General features: G+C 43.2%; 1 protein-coding gene across 8 annotated transcripts in view; it reads right to left on the bottom strand.

The window, feature by feature from the left end:
- Positions 1-21,277, bottom strand: part of ehbp1 (EH domain binding protein 1) — a 126,406-nt gene that overhangs the window by 66,794 nt on the left and 38,335 nt on the right. For 6 of the 8 annotated variants that reach the window (XM_035172478.2, XM_035172479.2, XM_035172474.2 and 3 more), the window contains 4 exons: positions 20,715-20,852; positions 19,340-19,658; positions 17,223-17,472; positions 369-547 (listed from right to left, as the gene is read on the bottom strand). In XM_035172478.2, the coding sequence (XP_035028369.2) occupies positions 369-547; positions 17,223-17,472; positions 19,340-19,658; positions 20,715-20,852 (886 nt within the window). Of the gene's footprint in view, positions 1-368; positions 548-17,222; positions 17,473-19,339; positions 19,659-20,714; positions 20,853-20,974; positions 21,143-21,277 lie in introns of those variants that run through there. The other 2 variants (XM_047342322.1, XM_035172485.2) reach the window with 2 other exon arrangements.

The raw sequence follows: 21,277 nt of genomic DNA, 5'->3' as shown, positions 1-21,277 counted from the left end.
CACACACACACACACACACACACACACACACACACATAAGACACTCAGAATTACAATCACACACACAAGGAGGAGAGAGTGGTGCTGTCGGCAAACATGCCACTCTTTTTTTTTAAATTGAGAGTGTGGACACATCTGTCATCTTAATCAAACGCGCCGTCAGGAACGATGACAGGTGAAATGTCACTATATGATTAATGATGAGTCTTAATCTAATGTAAATACACCAGACGTGCCCTTGATCTTGTAGAGACCTTAACATCCTCCTTCTTCCCTGATGGTTGCCACCCAGCTTTCACTTGCTGGTCCCAATTCAATCCATTACATTGTAAGAGAAACATTGTTGTGTGTGTGTGTGTGTCTCCTACATTGTGTCCGGTCTGAAGTGGTGCAGCAGGGCGCAGAAGGCCAGCCCGTTCCTCCATGAGGTGGTGAAGTTGGTGATCTTGACCCCGCGGTAGTTCTTGGTGACCTCACGGCACCAGGCCAACAGAGACTGGCTGGCGTTCGGCTTCCCTCCCAAAATCGGACTCGGGACGGGGCTGGGCTGCGGGGCGGAGAGAGAGGGAGGAGGACGGATCAATGCACTGATGCAACATGTTGATATTCATCGGGGCCTGACAATTATGAATCTTTGGTGCCTATAGATATTAGGGAGTAAAACATTTTCAATACGGATACATCAGCTGATAGATGTAACAAAAACTTTGGCAATGACTCCTAAGATTCTGTTATCAAACCTTTATGATAGAGAGTTGTAATTGAAGCTTAATATTTTACAGTTTAACCATGAACCTAATTAGAAATTGAAAGAAGACACAAATAAAACCAAACATATAGAACTTGAATTAATAAAATAAATGATTTAATGTAAAATATAAACTCAACTGGCGTCTTTTCTTTGTTGTGTATTCTGTAAAATAAACATTTTCATATCGATGCATTTCAGCAAACACCTCGTCTTCGATAAATGGGTCGGGCTCTAATACCTGTTCAATAAATAACAACTATTATATCCTGTAGGTTTTTACAGTATGAAGGATAAAAACATTGATACCGCTAAGAATAAATAATGTAATTTTATTTGTAATATAGATTTTGTACGTTTTACTGTCACTACTTCCTACGTTGTCATCGTCCGGGTTCCGTATCCACAAAAAGTAGTTTTTACTCAGCAACATCCGCCCGTCCAATCAACATAGCATACTGTCACTCGATGAACTCACACGCACCATAATGAAGGGTCATTCATGAAGCCGTCGTACGACCGTGGATAATGTAAACATATTATTAATTAGCTCCGCCTTTGAAGTCTTATCTGGGTGGAAAGCCTTTCGCCATTAGGAGCCTTTCTCTCTCCCACACTCCAAATCCCACAAATCCTCGGTGGCACGGAGGCGCTGGTCTTCCTCTGACGGCCGGCAGAACCAATGCTATTCTGATTATTCAGCTGGCCATTCACTAATCTGGTTATGCGGCGACAGATATGGGTTAATTCTCTCAGATCATTTTTAGAGAGAGAGAAATGAACGAAATGTCACTGAGATTTCATTAAATTCATCAAAGGCTCGAGATCAAAAGGCTGTGAAATATGTTCAAAATCCGAGTGTGTGTTACTTATTGTACGAGACAATAACATTAGCGCGTGACTAATAGGACCAGTTTCCTTAATTACATGACACCAAGTTTAAGTTTGATTGAGCTTAATTGGACTTTTTAAAAGCGTTAATGCGGTTACACAAAATTAGTCGACATTTAAGGGAATAATGAATATTTAAGAGACTTTTAAAGATACAATCTGCTTCTCTAAACTGTGTTTAGACATTTTATAGGCTTCGATTCGGCCCGATACCACCGCACAGTGCACACACACCCAGACTCCAGGCCCTCGAGTTCATCTTTCATGTCTTCTCTGTTTCGATTGTGTACTTTATTGTGGAATATTCCTTTGAACAACAGATGTAACGTGTCAGTTTCATCACGATGCCCCCCCCACGCAGCCAGGCGAGGTTCACTCTGCTCAACACGAGACGGTTACACAAAGTCAAAACTTTACTTAACCTTTGGAGGAGAGCGACGTGAATGAAAGAGATGTTAGTTTTACAACGACCACCAGAGCCAGTTAACCCAGTTGTTAAGACACACACAGTGAAGGAGTGTGAGTAACAAGGCCTGTGGTGGCCAACCGACCCCCTCTGTTGGTGGCTTTGTGCAACTGCAAGGAGAGGATATAAAGACAGTGAAGGGAGTCCTGACTTAGGACAAATTTGTCATTTGAATTTGAGGAAACAATTAGACGGATGGTTTGACGCCTTTTTGCAGAACATGTGAAAACCTGCAGCTGGTTTTGCAGGGATGTATGATTGCAATCTCTACTTTGTATATTTCTCTCCTGTGGAATTCAATCATTCCGATCCTGTAAGATGTCTGTGTGTTGTTGCTGATTACATATTTTATTGGAATACAAAGTTTGTACTGTCCGTAAGCCATAAACAAAACAGTGGTACTCGACCTACAGGAGGAAGTTTGCTGCAGTCGGTAAGCACCTGGACAATTCTTTCCTCTTGCTCATCTATTGTTGTCGTTTAACCTGTGACCGTGAGCCTGGAGCCCGCCGAGATGCCACAAGGGCCAAAGCAGATGAAAGGGACTGGAGGCCATCTCTAACAGCGACTCCTAACCTTTGTACCAGTGTGTGTGTGTGTGTGTGTGTGTGTGTGAGAGTGGGTGTGAGAGTTATGCAGGCCCCGATGGCAGTCGCAGGGAATACAGGGAGACGGTAGCGGGAGCCTGAGGGACGGACACTTGACATTTCCGGCTCATCTTTAAAAGAGGGCCTTAACCTTTCCCCGCAGCTTCTCCAGACACGTTTGAGGCGACCTCAACAATGCCTGCGTGCCGTCAAACAATTGAAAGAAAAAAAGTGGACAAGAAAAAATTATATATATATATAGAAAGTCGTGAAGTCAACAGCAATTACACAACACTGTCAATCACTGTGTGGGGACGTGAAGAGGAAACATCCACTTTACCTAAATATGTATATTAGTGACTAATCTAACAATGTGGATATTCAGACTTAAAAGACCTGCGGGATAAAGATTGATACACTTCTCTGCATTGACCTTACACATACCCCACATAGGCACATGGGACTAAACTTGTTTCTCCTGCTTTTGCCACAGTTTGTGTGTATGTGTCACTAAAATTGTGTGTGTGTGTGTGTTTGCAGAGTTCCAGTGTGGAGTAGTGTTCCTCCAGGCCTTCCCTTTCTGCTTTTTCAAGTGACGGTTGAAAGTAGCTGTCTAATTTGAGCGCCCTAATTACCTGGGATTAGAGACCAGGTGCTATTAAAGCAATTAGACACACAGCACACTTCAGCGCCGCAGACGCTAGACCCCAGCCAGCATCACACACACACACTCACACTACACATACACACACACACACACACACCTACACTCACAGCTTGTGGTAAAAAAAAAAAAAAACATACTTTAAGGCTTTCTCTCTCTCTCTCTCTCTCTCATACACAACAAACCACCCATCTCAGTACAGGAGTCAGAGCCAACAGGAAACAAACACACAAGACAAACAAATAAACATAACGACACCTCGAAAAGAAAAAGAAACACACACTTACACACTAATGAGTACGGAAGGTGAGCGCACTGCGTGTAGAAAAGGAGCTTAATCAAATGTGGGTGCTCAAGAAATGTGCGTCATTTTTAAGATATGAGTAAATATTGTTCTGGTCATTCCTGACAAACCAGAAGCGCGGTGGCGTTCGTCCAATGGCGGCAGCACGTGACTCGCGCTGACCCCACGTTCATCACAAGCCAAGCTGATGTAATTTGACTCAATCGGCCGCCCGGCCTGTTCCATTATGCCCCGTCCCGATAAAGGTTTACAAAACGCATCTACGCTCGATGAGCTTTTTCATATCCATCACATATTGAACAAACACCATATCTGCTGCTACAGGAACCGGCTGCATTTCCTTAAGACACAAACACGGGAGTTCAATTTTCACGAAGAGCAGAAATGCACCCTGACTTATCAAATAGTTCCCTGTCTTGCCTCGAGGAGAGTGTGCACATGTATGTATTGTGTGTGTGTGTGTGTGTGTGTCGTGTCTTTTATCTGTCTGTGTGAATGTCACTGGGTGTGTGTGTGTGTGTGTGTGTGTGTGTGTGTGTGTGTGTGTGTGTGTGTGTAACACTGACACAGCCATGTAGCTAGCTCGGCTCGAGGGGAGGATTAGCGGCGAGCATTGCCTCGGCCCACAAACATTCCATATTAAAAATGAAAAGGCAACCTTCATTACTATCAGTGGCACATAACCTCCCCTCTTCCTCTTCCTCGGCTACTATTATACACGGCCTTAACAGCCCGGGCAAAAAAAATACAAGCCACTGACAAGAGATTCCATTATTCCAGATGCCTCCGTGTCAACAACATACATCCGACAGGGCAGAGAAAGGAGAAAAAAATGGAAGAAGGGAAAAGGATGTGAAAAAGAAAGAAGGGGGGGTTAAGCTCACTACAATGCCTGAATGACAAGATAGGAGGAGGAAACCTGGAAATGGAAGCATACAGGTTTTTCGTTGGGAGGATTTTTGGTGTCAGCAATATGATTTTTTTTGGAAGAGTGGAATGCGATACGGAGGGAATCGTGGGTAAAGCGGATGGACCGTGATATGGAAAATTAAATAAATGGCCCCCGGGGGTCAAGCCAAGTGTTTTCAGTACAGTAACAGTCCTGTTGGAAACTGTTGGTTTTAGACTTTGGTAATATGCCAATATCAACTGTTCTGACTGAGGGAGGAAGTCGTTGAACACCTCTCTTCTACAGTGAGTATATAAACTGTCAGTTCTACTTCAGCAGCATTACACGTGGTGAGGACAGGTATAAGGTTAAGGTAAGATTCAAACTTTCTTAACTAATGGTTTCACACTAAGGGGAGAAAAGATTTTTCAGGAAAACTTGCATGACAATATTAAAGTTTGCCATTTTAATGATTTTGAGGACATCGGTTTAATTTATTTATTTTTGCTTTCAAACATAAAGTTTATATAAAATAATGTAATTTAACAGATTGTAAAGTTTTTTTTTAACGATCTGCATTTGTTAGTTAGTTAGAAGGAAAAACCACAGGAGAAATTAACACAAAGAAGAAGACACGACATTCTGGGGCAGATCCAGAAATTTTCTTTCACTTTTTTTAACTTGCAAAATAGGTTTTTTTTCCAGCATTTTTGTTGATTTCATAAAGAATAATGCATAAATCTTGAAGAAAAAAATCTGGTATGTTTAGGGGAATGATATAGTGAAGATCCAATTGCAAATCCGGCTGTAGTGAATTTAAATGTGGTTTCATAAGGGGACTGTTGGGGCCTTGGCGTAGGAGACCGATGTTCACATTGAGGTCAGCAATACAAAGGTACTCCTGGACTGAGGAGTAAGACGTTGAGAGACAGTCCCTCACTGGATCACCCCCGTTGTCCCAGATGAGTATGGACAACGGGAAACAAAGTCACATGGCGTAACACACAATTTAACGACTTATGAGTACCGAGGCCATTAAAACCATCCTTTTTTTCAGAGCCACGAAAAAGATACAAGTCAAAAGCTCTAAGTGGCAGCTTTGTCTCTCACTTGAGGGCGTAACGCTTCACTGGAAACTTAACTGGCCTCGACCCAATGACATAAACCCACGACTCTGTGGAGAGAAAAGAGCTTCCGTGTCTTTCCAATCTCCCTTTCATGGCTTCAAAGCAGTGTCACAGAGTGTCAGATTTGAGGAGGTGTTGAATCTCGTACTCTTTAAAACTTGTAATCCGCTCAAGGAGCCTACGGCAAAAAGAAAGAACAGAAAAAACTACACACACACACACACACACACACACACACACACACAGCAAAGCACATAAATACATAGACTCACTTCAGACTGGATGCAAAGATACTGTATGTGCATCACTCAAGCTCTAATGTACACTACAGGCGTATACTACACACTTTGTGGATAATCTAAGATTAACATATTGGGATTATTTTTGACAGATTGGGATATGAGTCATGATTTTGTGTTTCATTTTACCTACAGACAACGATGCTGATCTTTGTAATCTGCGCTCTACACCAAACAATCATGTTGCCCAACATCTGGAGAATATGATTTGTAAACCGGGACGTTCACTGTATTTTTTGTCTCAAAGATGGTTTCTGTCATTTGCGGTGGTTCTTATGACACAAGTGTTCATGTTTCTGGTTTAATTGTTTAATTGATTCAATATAAACGGGTTTGAAACGTCATGATTGACAGCTGAGACGGAGATCGATAACCTGGCTCCACACCACAATCAGTACTAAGCAGACTCTGACATAATTGGCGCCAGACGGCAGCGTTTGCATCCGGGGTTATTTCAGCTTCCTTTCTGGATAGTGAGAGGAAGAGATGATGCACCGTCCATCTTTAAATACAGTTTATATTAACACCACAATGCTTCATTTACAATGGTGTGTTGTAACAATCACAACAGAAAGATTTGCAGCTCCTGCTATTTGGATAATCTGCCGTTTAGATGAAATATTTAACCCTAGAATAAACGTACGCAGAGAAACAATCAGCTGCTAGTCAAGATGTCGAGCAAGGACACACTTGAAAAAGCATTAATTCCTGTTTATATTTAAGAGGATAAAGGTTCGTGCACTTAAGTGGCCCGTCCATCCTGCTCCTGAGAAACCTCTCATCTGATTGGCTGGGCTCCAACTGCCAACACGCTCAATTATTTAATTGTACCTTCAATCAAAACAAGCAATTTGTTTAATCTGTGTCCGACGTCTTCACATTAGAAAATAACTGGGTGGGAAAAAAAAAAGAAGGGGGGATGATCGCCTTGCGTCATCTTACCCATGAAATTACGCTTTGGATTTTCAAACGTTGCCTGCATGAGAGCGGAGGGGAGGCAGCGAAGTCCAATCAAAAGTTCAATTATGTAAATGGAGACGTGGAGTGGATGGAACAATAGGGAAGGTGGGGATGTGGGGTGAGGGTGGGGGCAAAAGGCTGGATCAGGAGAGGGGGAGCGAATGTAGCGTGAAAAATAATACACATTAACATACAAAGGAAATATCACATTACTGTTGTAATCACGCTGAGAAGGGGGCCGCGACCAACGAGAGCCGAGACAGGAAAGTGTGTGTGCATGTAAGTGTGACTGTGCATGAAGACACAGTTTAGTTAAGTCAGGCTTTGTTTAATGTGTGCGAGCAGGTGGAGAGACAGCGATAACCCTGTGCACCCGAGAGCTCGCAGCGAGGTTGAACATACGACGACCCGAACCTGCTTCTTTTGAGCAAGGCATTCGGCTGCTACGACACCTCATTCAAATGTACTCTTTAAACAATTTTGTTTTAACCGTGGCTTAATGTAATCTCTCGAAAAGTAGTAAAATATGTAAATACATGCATCATGATAGTGATGGTGATGAGGGGGTGCGAGTGATTCGCTCAGAAGCAGATATGCTTCCCCATCTAGCAACGAACCTGCAGGCCAAGACAGAGGGGCCTTTCAGCAGTTGGCCACCGAGATGTAAAATGCAAAAATTGGGAAAAGCGGTTTCCTTTTCCAGGACCATTTTGCTTCCAAGGCCCATTCTGCTCCAAAGGCATAACCATGCAAAACAGCTGAAAACCAGCTGAACGACAGAGGGACAGGCACGGCTTGAAATTGAAGTTAAAAAAACGATTCACTGGGAAATAAGAAAAAAAAAAACATCATGAAATAACACAGTTTGGAGGAGGCAGCAGACAAAGGAGCGATTGTGCCAGCGTGCACTGTGCCCATCCGCCCGCTCGCTCGCCTAACGTGTAACACTGGGGCATAATGCGGTGTAAGCGCTGGCTTTAGCTTGTCATGGAAACGGCAGCAGCATTACCCACACTCACGCCTCTGCAAATTAGCTGTGGCTGAGAGGAAGAAAAAAAAAATAACATGCAGGGTGGGTAGGTTTGGGATTGAGGGGGGTGTATCTGTGTGTGCGGTGAGGATGGCGCGCGGTGGGGGTCGTCGGTATGGAAGCTGGGATTCGGTTAGGAAGCGATATCCATCTCCTGTAGGTTAAATTCCTCCTCCTCATCATCCATTTCGCACAAAAAGGTCTCAACCACCTTCTTCAAAAATCCGTTTAAAGCCCGTTTTGTCCACTTGTCTCTTCCTGTGTCTCTTTGTTGCTGCGTCAGTGTCCCACTCGTAAAACACTGAATGCTTGTTCTCGTTGAGTTCAGATGTTGATGTTGTTACGAGGTACAATTAAGACTTCAGGCTTCCAACACCCACTCAAAGCTGGAACAATAAATCAGCTGATGAGTGTTCATTAAACATGTCAGCTGATAAATAACAAGAGAGTACACAGATGATTGAGATCATTACAAACACAGAGAAGAGACAAGTGTGTTTCAACTGAAGATGTTCTACTGAGCAAGGGTCGTGGTCCCAACTCTTCAGAAAGAAAGAGACGGGACAAAACCAAATGTTACAAACTTTTAAATATCAATGTCCGATATTGTGTTTCAAAAAGCAGCCACACTTTAATCCAGGATGGCACTAGAAGAGGGTATTGGTCTTGTGGACATGCTCTTCTATGTATTAATCCACACCTCATGTGGGACGTCTTAATCCTATTAACACACAATAAAAACTGTTTTTGCTTCAGGAATGAAACGGCTGATATATATAGTTTGTTCAGTAGCAGCTTCAGTACGTGCAGGCATCCATGTGTGTCTGATGTTATCATTTACTGTTGATCTAAACATGCAAAAAGCGTGTTAACATTGTTAAATTAATTATACACATTTCTTGTTGAGGTGAGACCTATAACGGAACCGATGACATACGCATAAGGGGAAATCCACAGGTTGACTTGTGGCTCAAGTCATTTTACTCAGTATAACGCAGAACTCGGCCAAGGTCAAACTGTCCCTTAACTCCAACCAAGGTGAACCAAATCACACACACTCAAAGATATCAGTCCCCGACATATGCCTGATTATTTTCATCAGGATACATGAATTAATTCCACGTCCCATCCGTCCACAAAGTTTTTGTGTAATCCTGCTGATAAACAAACCGATGAGAGGGGTGAAACAAAACGTCTTAGGCAGATTTTATTATATGTACGACATGAAATCTTGTAAAGTTGTCGTGCTCCTACACTTATCAGTGTGACATGTGTCATTAACTAATGAATCTGTTGAATGTTGTGATGTTAAATGATCATGCATAGGCAACTTTAACAAATAAGCTTTGAAAAAAAAATCAGGTTTTAAAGAAGCCCAAAAGAGAAAGTAACCCATCCTTCCACTCTTCCTCCACCTCCTCATCTTCCTCTGATGAATAAATAAGCTTTGGGAGAAAGGAAGCAAAGGATCAAGAGAAAGGAGGGGTGGCTCTCAATCTATACCGTATTAATCTCCTTTAACTGTCATCTTCAACAAACAAATTAGTGGTGCAATGGATTCAGAGATCAGCTGAGCCGATAACGCCACTATTTATCAATTAATCTAAGCCTGGGCAGGGAAAACTCATTAAAGAGGCCACATTAGGAATTATGTTCTGCAGGTAGAGAGGCTGACGGTGTGTGTGTGTGTGTGTGTGTGTGTGTGTGTGTGTGTGTGTGTGTGTGTGTGTATCTTGACACAGCAGTTGCTCAGCCCCCCACCCCCCACTACAGACTGCCATTGTCCAGTGCAGCGTGGGCTCCAAAGTGATGAGAGGGGTGATAGCACAGCCAATTAAAATGAACATAATTACAAAGTCACCCCTTTGACTCCTGATCAGAATACACATGCATCAACACACGTATAGAAGGAGGAAGGGCGTGGCGAGGGAGAATCCTACACAGGAGCAGAGAAGATGAGGGAGAAGTACGACAAACGGCTTCCAGGAAAGAGTTGGAGGAGGAAACGATGAAGAGCAGAAAACGAGGGAAAGAACGTGTGAGGGAACGGTTTATGGCGTTCGATGGGAAAACAGGTGTGTGAGGACTTGACCACTTTTAGTAAACTGAGTTGTGCTGGAGTTGTAAAGTTCAGCAAAAGAGGAACTGAAATGGTAAAAAGTACGAGTAAGGAGGTGGAACTATACTGACAGTAAATGATAGAAACATTTTGCATTAACCAATGGTAGCAGAGTCGTTACTGATAAGAACCAATCAGGAAGCAAAGGTGTATTAACACATTTCTAGATTACAAAGGCAACCCTGGAGTTATCAAACTATAACAAGGCCAACAGTGTTTCTGAAAGTTTCAGTTTTTGGGACGTAGTCGTAAAAGTGATGTCGCCTATGTCTCTAAATGTCCATTCATCCACTACACAGCTACACCTTCGGCCCTAATTACCCCACAGGACTTCAGTCATGAGCACATGAGACATACTGTGTTATAATGATGAATAAATGGAAATGTTGACCTGTTGATGATGCTGGATGAGAATTAACATTTGGCCAAAGACAAAAAGATTAATTCCTCTTGAATGTCTGTGAGTTAATGATCAATACTTTGGCCGTGGACCAACAGAATCACCTCCCGATGGACTGACATCACCATTCTTTTTAATTCTAACACCTGAGTTTGAATCTGTCTCATCTCATATGTATTTTACCAACATGTGTCCCGACTGCAGAACGATCAAGACAAGGCAGCGAGATCAAATCTTTTGACGACGACTGAGCTCCTACAACAATAAAAGCTGAGGGAACGATCCCACTCAGTGATCTACGGGCTGAGCACTGGAAATGCCACTTAGTATTTCCTATAGCGCATGAGAGCACACACCTGCATACCATAACAGTCCAAAAGAGAGGGGGACTGCTGGAGGGCTTTATGAAGAGGCAATTAAAGCCTTATCATTTCCACACTCACTATCCTTTCCTCAAACACAGACACAAGAGTGCACACACACACTTTAACAGACACACACACACACACACGAGAAAGACAAATCACTCAAACTAATTCATAAGGTACTTCTAAGGTCCTTTTTAAATTATGGAGAACGGTTGGTTTAATTCAATTAAAATTGTTGCAGGGGCCACTTAAGGATGACGGGAGGAAGGTATGGCATGAAAAACGAGTGCGGTTTTTAAGGAATGTGCGGGGGGTCCGAGACCCTCTGGGGGTCCAAGGAGTTCTTCAAGTGCACGGGGGACTTCTATCTCCTCACTTGAAGACCCCTTAAACCTCACCCCCAAAAACCCTGCATCCTCGTGGGTTTAAGCCCACACACACCTGGAGGACCGGGGCAGATTAAGACCAGATTAAGATAAAGTTACCCCTTCTTCGGCCGCTATGTCATTCAAACCCCTGGCCTCTGTGGCCACTGGATAGACACACAAGACAAAAAGGTTTGGTTCATTCTCATATACACACACTCACACACACACACACACACACACACACACACACACAGGCACGCACACACAAAGGACTTTCTGGTCATCCTCATAAGCCCTATTAGTCTGCTATAGAGCCTCTCATAGCAGACATCAATCATGGAGGGATTAGTCAATTCCCTCTCTAAATGAGTGGCAAGGGAAACTTCCCTTCAACTCCAAAGCAGGTCTCTCTCTCTTTCAGAGATTACACAGCGATTTGTTTTCATTTTGCTCCATCTTCATCGTTTTCTGTTTGACTTGCTTTTCATTTCTCTCTCTCCTGCTCCGCGTCTCCTCCGTTCTCTCCTGCTCGCAGCTTGTGAGGTAATCCTCGGCAGATAAAACTAAGGAGGACTTACCAAAGGCAGATTACAAGCTGCGCTTTGCGGAAGGCCCTTTTACACCAGCCGGAGCGGGTATTGAGGAGAGTGAGCTCTTCGCAGTGCTTAACTTGTGAACTCGACATGTACCCAACAGAGGAAGAGGTGGAAAAATGATAGCCGCATTACAGTAACTGGATCAAAATATATCCCTCACAACACACAAGATTGCATATTAGTACGCACAACACACACGCGCCTGTCCTCCCATGGCAACAGGGTATAAAATTGAATTTGGAAAAAAATCACTGAATACATATTAACACTGACATTTTATTTGTCTGCTTTAAACCACTGAACATATCGATGTCTGCGTTGTCACGTCAGAATTCTTGTATTAGACAACTTCTTAAAAGAGTCTTAAAAACATGGTTTAACTTTTAATCTTCACTGGTTCCCTGAGTCAAAGATTTATTAAAGTTTATTTTTCTACACACAGGTAGACCTACATTACACAACCTATAACTCATCACCTTATTTAACCATTCCTTAAACTTGTTCCGCAGTCAGAAACGTCTTATACCTTTCTAGCTAACTTGATGACAGCGATGCCCTGCAGCTCGAAACACCAACAGGAAGCCAAATGATCGGACCCTGACTCCACGAGAGCAGAAACTGGGACTCCCCTCTCCCACAAGATCCAATGACAGACCACTCAGGGACGGCACATAGGAGTTGGGGAGTTGGGGAGGGGTCTACGCTGGGAAAAGGAAGACATTGAAAGGTACTGACTTCGTCTCACTCCTCTCGAGGATTATTCTCCTAATATTACACAGCTTATGGAAAAGCCGATGAGGCCAAGGGGACCCACTGGTGCTTCAATACCTCAGAAATCTCTCAGAAACAGGCCACTTTGACGGTTTACCTGCTAATAAATAATGATTTTAAGTTCAGAAATCTAAAATTTTTACTTTAACTCAATAATGTACAAACACTGAAATTACTGTCTATTTACATATAGCTTACTTTTTTTTTTACCCAGAGCGAAGCCTCAGTAAAAACTGCTCCTAAGTCCCAGCACAAGAGTTAAGGTGATCGGACTTTTACAGTTTGTTATTCTTACTGTATTATTATATAGTTTTTATTCCTTTTCATTAAACTATAAGGGGAAAAAAGGTCATCAAATAAATGTTCATAAATTAGATTAATTCATTCTAAAGTTGCCCATTAATTGGTCCTATTTCCCAACATCATCATAAGCCCCAGTTTCTCTCAGTCCTACATCTGAAAGTCTGAGTGTAAAAGTCAAACTTATCACGGGAGATGAAATAACTTCGGACTGGATGTAACGATAACAAGACGAGAGACCTTGGAGCGAGCAAAGATCATGAGACAAAAGGTGACTGTCCTTGTCTCTTGGGCTCCCCTCTGTCCTCTAAAAACATCCCTCAGTCGTCACGGCAACCTCGGTAACTCTTCACAGTGCGGATGTGGTCCTCTCCTGCCGTGTACCCCGGTGAAAGCTAATTAAGAAATATCGCAGCCTTCTGCGAACTCAATTAAATAATGTTAATTTATTCTAATTTCAATTTGGAGGTAGTCTGAACTGAAGGGGAGGCTGTGAAAACAAAGTCTGGGAGAGGAAGGAGAGCTGTGGCCTCTGCCTCCCCCCGGCACAGGAGCTCTCACATCCTGCAAAACTCTATTTAATTTGAACCCTTTGATTAACATAAGTAATCACAAAGCCCTTCAACTGAAGGGGAGAAAGAAAACATATCTCTGGTGTTGGTTTACTTTTTCACCTCTGGAAAGAATCAGTTTGTGTGCGAATAATGGTTCCGACTGTAATTTACACCTTTTTTTTTAATACTTCAGCTTGTACAGAAAGAACCTGAGGTCCAGGAAACCAGCATATGTAATAATATGCAACTAAAAAATATTAGCTTGTTAATCTATATATTTAATGAAGAAAACAATAGTTTCCGGGGCCACCAACTTAAAGCTGAAGTCGTCTTACTCTTTCTAAGATTCTTCGTGTAAATATTAAAATAACACAGAACTTCTTTCTATCGAACTTTAGTCCACAGACATATTTCAGCTTCCAACTTTACTTTTTATGCAAATACGGCTAATAATTCACGAAGCGGAAACTTGATGAAAATCCCAAGATCAGAGCATCTAAGTGTAGAGTGGTTTGACTATGAAATAGAGATGGAGATGAAACAAAGGGAGGAGGGGGACGAAACCAGCCCCAGGGAAAAGAGATGGACTGAATCAGACCAGACAGAGCTCACAACCCGCCCAACAGGAACTCTTTCTGTTCATTTAAATTAATCCCACAGACGTTTCCATCCTTCCAGCTCCTTCACAGACGCTAAACTTAAACGCCTTAGAGGATCTATATATCCAAGACGGGGTGCACAAACACACGGGAGACACGGAGCGTCTGATGAGGGACTGAAGTGCCACTTTCTCCAACTTGGAAACAAATGCAAAGATGATAACAAGCTAACAAAAGCAGCTAATATACACAGAATGCGATGTTATGAGTGTGTATTGCTGAAACAAGATGCTCAGCCTTATTCATAGCTTAAGTCCTCATTTAAGGAAGATACAGGGTCGACACTGGGACAGACCGTCACCTCATATTCTCATAAAGAAGCAAACAGAAAAAACGCAACACAAGCATCTGCGGCTTTTCAAGGACCCAGTCTGGTCAGTGTCATGGATAAAGACAAACGGCTTCTGTGAAATCCACAGATGCTGCAGCTTACACATCTATATTTGCCGTCTCGTCCTCTCCATAAATTGCGAGGGCTAAACGTGTGCATGTGCTCGGCTGGCAAAAACCCAGAGCTCCTACGTAGCCCTTGTTAAAGCTTAATGTAAATCTGATCCATATGTGTAATACCTGCATATAGAGTAAGTGGGCACGCACCATATGTCCATTGCACGTCCTGATTTTCCACGAGCTGGCAGTGAAGAAGGTGTTTTTAATGCAATGACAAGGAGGATAAAAATTACATCTAAGATAATATGATTTACATGTGACGAGGACACGGCTTTATCAAAGCCAAAATATGACACTCTACAGATACATAAAAAAGTATGATTCTCTAGGAAAAGCATTCCAGCTGTAGTGAAAGGTGCATTTTCTACTAATTCTGTACCTATTTTATACTTTCACATGTTCTCTTGATTACATTCGAGTGAATTTCCCTGGCATGGGATCAATTAAGTCCACCTTATATAATTATATCCATTTTTATTCTCATTCTGAGATTGAACCTAGAAGTCTGTGTGTGTGTGTGTGTTTGTATTTTGCCAACTTGAATTGCCAGTAGAAATAGTAATAATACAAACCTCGGAACCTTTTATATGAGGGAAGTAAAGTTTAGCTGTGTTTTAGGGGAAGGTTCTAACCAAGCACATGTTCACTCAAAGGAGCCTCAGGCAAAGTAGAAGCTATAAGAACAGATACACACATACACACATGCAGGTGAACACGAGCACACATCGACACTCTGCACACGTTCATAGTGTGATGATGTGCTGGTTCTCGTCTTGGCCTCTTATAGTGGGAATGTCTCCTCTTAATCCTCTCTGACTTCATACATTCAAAGGTCATCTCGCAGCCTACACATGGCTGAGGAGTGTGTGTGTGTGTGAGTGTGTGTCTGTGTGTGTGTCATAGTGCCTTGTGTGAATAAGAGACAGAAACCTATTCACACTAGCAGTATATGTCAACAAACCCTGTAGGCCCATCCTTGTTTACTGTGAACATCCTATCTCTCTCTCTCTACTATTCCCTGGCCATCTTCCTTCTCTTCCCCCCACTCCTCTCCTCCTGCACCCTTCACTATCTTCCACCTATTCTCCTTCACCACCCCCCAACCCCCTTCAATCCTCACCCGCAATTCATTCTTTGCATCCCTCCCTCCTCCACCCCGAGCTCCAGAGGCAGGGGCATCTCTTGGCGAAGTGTGGCCCACCACAGGCCACTGGCTTTGGGTAATTAAAGTGGTTTAGGCCCCCTCACCCACGGTCACAGGCAACTGCAGCTGGGTGATAAAGGCACTGTGCCATAATTACATGGACGGCCAGCATCACCGCCCAGCTACACTAAAACAGTCAGCCAGCCCGCCGCATGGGGAGGAGGGACCCGTGTGTGTCTGTGTGTGTGTGTATAAGTAACTGTACAGAGCGAGTTTGCATATGTGGGTGTGTGCGTGGGTGTGTGTGTGCACAGGGGGGTCAACACCTCCCTCTGATCGCTCTGCTGTAGTTAAGCCCCCTGTGTTTAAGCCCCACATAGGCTCATTGGGCCCCTACACACACACACACACACACACACACACACACACACCCCATCCATCCCCACACCCCCAGCCAATCATTCCCCACCAGTGGTCTGACTCCAGCAGTGAGTGTGTGTGACCATCAGCCATTTAATTAGACCCAGACATGATTGAACTAATTTAAATAAATAAATAAACATACGAAAACACCCCAATAAACAAATACCTATATTCAAATGAGGAGCTGGGGAGTTTCATGAGCATAAAGAATGGGCCAGGAGATGGGATTGTGCAGGCGGAAAAAAAGCTAATGTAAGGACCACTGGACGTGGACTCACAAGTGTAAATACACACACACAAGTGCACACACACACACACACACACACAAACTGCTTTAAGTCACTCACTTATAATCACACGTGTCGCAAAGAATGAGCCAGAATTAAGAATAGTATAAAAACTGTTTCAGAAAGCTGCAGAATTCAAATATTTTAGGTTTCAGTTTAATGTTAAAGTATCGTCTGTGTTACTTTCTAATTTAAATTGATATAATCATTGTATTTGGAAAACTAAGTGAAACTTTTGTCATCGTTATAAGGGAAGCAAAGCCCCCTGGACCCCTTAACGATCTAAACAGCACTGTTATCTTTATATCTTTGTTTTTTTCCATAATTTAAGACATTAAATTCTGCCCATTATTCCTCTTTCCATGCCACAGAGAAATCCTCTATGTCTGTTGTTGTTAGCAACGAGCTACAGCTACAGTGTCCACAGAATTGAGTATAAACGTTGGTCAGCTGCCAGAAACTGCTGCCAAAAACAGCATCAGATGGTTGCTCATATTTGTACTTCAGTTTCCAGTTCTACACAAACAAAGTTTTTGTACAGCTGACTGTGTTTACACGGTCAACATTTTAACATCGGTGTTTTAAAGGGAGGTTGTTGTTTTCTATGCTTGTTTAGGGGGGAAAAAGGTTAAAAAGTCCCAAGTCCTCCAACATCACAACCCAGAACGCTTTAAGCACCGGACCACGACACACTGCTGAGGCTGCTTGACTTCACTTTATTCAAGCACTTGTAGTATTTGTAGTTTTGTCGTCCCAGGTACGGTCTGCCAGTCGAGGGGATGAATCTGAGTTCATTTAACTCAATGAAGCCTGTTTACCTTGGGGGACGAGGAGGCCAGCTCTCTCCCCATCAGCGCTGCCACTGGACTGGGCCCGACAGGCTGCGTTCTCTCTCGGTCTGGACCAGAGCAGGGCGGGTGGGGAGCCGGTGGACTGGGGCCAAGTCCAGAGCTGGGACCCGGGGGCAGGGGAGCCCTCCTCTTCTGGCTTCTGTCCATATCGGGGGAGGAGCCACCAGCGGGGGCCCGCGAAGGGCTCGATGCTCTTGGCTCGTAGAATGGGTTGGATCTGAGAGTGGAGGGAGGGGAGAGGGGACAAGAGACGAGACAAAGAGATGTCATATTAGAAAGTGTTTGATTTTCTTTCTTTTAAACTAAAGATACAGAACAGATACAAGTGTGTGAAATTACCAAGACTAATATGACCTTTTTCCTCAAAGACAGATCAACAGTGGTCACTAAACCAGAACTGTCAACATACCAAGAGTGGACAATTAAGTTTTTTCTATTATATTCTAAAGTTAAAGCTATTGTACAAATTTATAGAAAAACAAAATACATAAGAAAAAAGTTTCAATGACTATGGACATTGGATTCAAACAGTGAGATGCCACGAGCAGCCTGTGGACGGACTCACGCCTCCGGACAACTGACTGATTAACCAGATGAGCTAACGGGCGCCAACCAACTGCCCATTGTTTCATTAATCAGGAAAATCCTGGATGGAAACGAGAGTTTGGTGCAATACAATGAACAGCACACAAAGTGGGAAGGTAATAGAAGATGCAGGTGCACTGAGGTCAGGTCAGCGTGACCTCATATCCTTACTGCCCAAGGTGGACTACTGACAGACAGGCAGGGGCGCGAAGGCACACACACACACACTATAGGAACTCTTACACACATACCAGAGTGTTATCAATATACAGGCATGCTTGTGGCAGTGAAAGCAGGGGCATGGCCTTGAGACATTCACTCAACATGCAACAAGCAATCCTAAACAAACAAGCGAATTGGATGGAGCGGGCGGAGGGGCGGAGGGGTGGAGAGCGAGAGTGAGAAAGAAAGAAAACTGATTGACTAGGTATCTGTCTGAAAGAGAAGGTTAGAGCGACTCAGTGTCTCTCTGACCGCAGAGCGACAGAGAGGGTAGGGTGGGAAAAAAAAGGAGGGAAGTGAAGAATAGAAAGGCAGGCAGGCCTTTGGAGGAGCTTTAACAGACCAGCACCGGCTAAAAGACATGTGAAAGGGCTGCAGTCAAAACACGGCGTTGCCCTCTTGAACTTTCTATTCTGCAGATAACTGCTCCTGATGTATGAGACAGGGCAAAAGAAACATGCCAGTCAATAACCTGTCTGTCTTTAGACAGCTGAGAGGACTAAAACATGCGGCTATCTGTGTGACGGCTTCACTCAACAACAGCCAAAACCTGAAAGTTTATATTTACAATTCAGGCACAGCCAGTCGTCTTCAAAGGTCACGCACACAGACACACACACGCACGCACACACACACACAGTGAAAGATTCTGCAGAGAGGAGTACGACAAAATGATCCTCACAGTATGAAACTAAGTTCAAATACTAATCACTGATTAAATGTTACGATGATGTTTTCATCCTGAGATAAGAAAGGAGAAGTTCCAGGAAATGTCCGGAGCAATTCACTTGCACATTTGCCTTCCGGGAAAAGGGAAAGAGAGGAATAAGGAGGAAGAAGAATGAAGGTGAGACAGATAGAAAAAAAGGAAGCAAGTGAAATGAAAATGAACAGAGTCTGAGGAGGAAGTCGAGGAGGGAAAGTATGGGCCAACAAGTTGATTGGAGGGAAGAAAGGAATGATAGAGGAGGGGAAAGAGGGAGACAAGCTTCAAGAATGCAGTGAAACAACAGGGCCCTTGTTCCTGTTGAAAGAGCTGCTTCGTCACTCCGCCTCGATGGGGGGGCTACAAGTACTTCTCCATAAGGAGGGGTCTGAGAGGACTTGGCCTGCCGACAGTAATGGAACCAGGCAGGCTGGATCCTTACAGACTGTTTCTAGAGCTACTAGAAACCGTGTCAGACAACTATTCTCAGAGGTGTACGTGTGGACTCGACACGATGTGACAAAAGAACAAAGATGAGGAAACAGAGTGAATTAAAGAAATGAAGTCTTACTCATCGAGCTCCTCTTCCTCGTTGCGAGCGGTGTCTGCATACAGGTACTTGCTCATGTCAACAGGCCGTACACCTTTCCTCTGCCTGGGCTTTGGGGGTTCTGGGTCTGGCTGGGGGTCCATGTCCTGGTCCTGCTCGTGGTCCTGCTCGTGGTCCTGCTCGTGGTCCTGGTCCTGGTCCTGGTCCGGCTCCTCGAAGGGGTTCCCTGGGGAAGTTTGTGTCTCCAGTTCATCTGGTTCACTGAACGGATTCGAGGAGTCGTGGTCATAAAAGGAAACATCGTCGACGAGCTTCTGTAAGACCGGCTGGGCACGAGGCTCTGATCGATGGAGGAGAGAGAACAATGACTGCAGGTACAACTCATATTATACAAGAGTCAACCACGGTCACAATGATTCAATACAATCTTCTGTGATAGCTTGTAACACCACCTGGTTATTTGTCTTCTCATATTGTGTTTTTTTTATTTCGCCAGGTTATTTTTCCACCTCTTTCCATTTGTTTGTCAGCAGGATTATGCAAAAACCACTGAATGTATTTCCATATACATTAGTGGAAGGACGGGACATGGGCCAAGAAAGATCTGCTAATTTTAAAGCATATCCGTACAAAGGGGCATATTTATTTTTTGTGTAATAGAACTTCTAATTGTGGATTCCTTCAAAAAACTTCTAAAAACTAATTTCTATCACCTCTTAATTATACACGGCTCCTTTTGTTTATATAGTTTGCTCATTTTATATTATGTGAACACTTTGTCAGTTTTGTATATTGTTTATTTTGCTTTTATTATCCATTCAAGCACTTTGTAAACCTGGTTTTAAAAGGTGTTATGTAAATAAAACACTATTTATTTACTTACTTACAGATTTCTCAGGTAAAATATATCAGGGGACTTGAAGAAAAAAATATTTGTATAATTCTATAAATGATATCATATAATTTCCAAAACAAACAAATGGGTAAAACCTATGTAAAGTTTCAAAAGGGGTTTATTAATATTAGGGTGTCTCACAAGAGATGTGGATGAAAAACAAATTCCTAAAACAAACACCACAGCAGCAGCTTCATGAGGGGGCATATCACTCAAAAAACAAACAGTCCACATTAATACTGCTGGCTACTCAAGTGGTCAGACAAAAATATTGGTTTAGCTATCTGAAAGCACTGGAGCCCACCTGCTACAGTTACACATGATCACACACATTCACAGGATGTGTACGTCCAAACATTCATTAACATCTAACTCCCCTGATTCCTAGAATAAACAAAAACCTGTATTGTGTAACAGTAGGTGAAAATAAAAATCAAAGTCTGGAGCCAGTCACAATAAAATCTGACTGAGTGTGTTTTCTGTCACGCGAGTTAAACGTACCCTCCTCCTCAGGCTCTCCAAACGGGTTGAGGTGGTTTGGATGAAGGTCGTCCTCGGGGTCCTCGAAGGGATTTGTGCTCATGGCGAGAGGCGTTTCCTGATCCTCGTCTTCCAGGAAGTTCAGCTTGTTGATCAGCTCTGTTTTCACAGATTCCAAAGTAAAGTCATACAAATGAACCATTAAAAATAAAGAATTATGACAACTGCAGTAAACAACAACACAAATATCCCAGAGTGAAATGAATAAAAACAACGCAAACCCAAAATACACCACATTCTGCACTTTGGAGTGAACCAGGAGCATAAACACTTGCATGTTATTCCCTCTTGCTAACTTCCCTGTGCTCCTCTGCAACCCCAGAGCCAACTTCAATACATATAGCAGCACAGTAGCATTCTGGGAAGACTTGTGTGGCGTGGAGGGTTACTGTGGGAGACGGTGAAGGCGGCACATGGAGTTGCTATAGAGATCCTGGCTGGAGAGGCGAAGACCACTTTATCTTCATCCTCACTGTAGCTCGGTCTCATGCTGCCAGGGTCACAAGGCTTTATACAGAGATATG

The sequence above is a fragment of the Hippoglossus stenolepis genome, chromosome 12, assembly GCF_022539355.2.
Source record: "Hippoglossus stenolepis isolate QCI-W04-F060 chromosome 12, HSTE1.2, whole genome shotgun sequence".
Classification (NCBI taxonomy): domain Eukaryota; kingdom Metazoa; phylum Chordata; class Actinopteri; order Pleuronectiformes; family Pleuronectidae; genus Hippoglossus; species Hippoglossus stenolepis.
The sequence above is the reverse complement of the archived record's forward strand: the minus strand, read 5'-3'. Positions and strand labels throughout refer to the sequence as shown.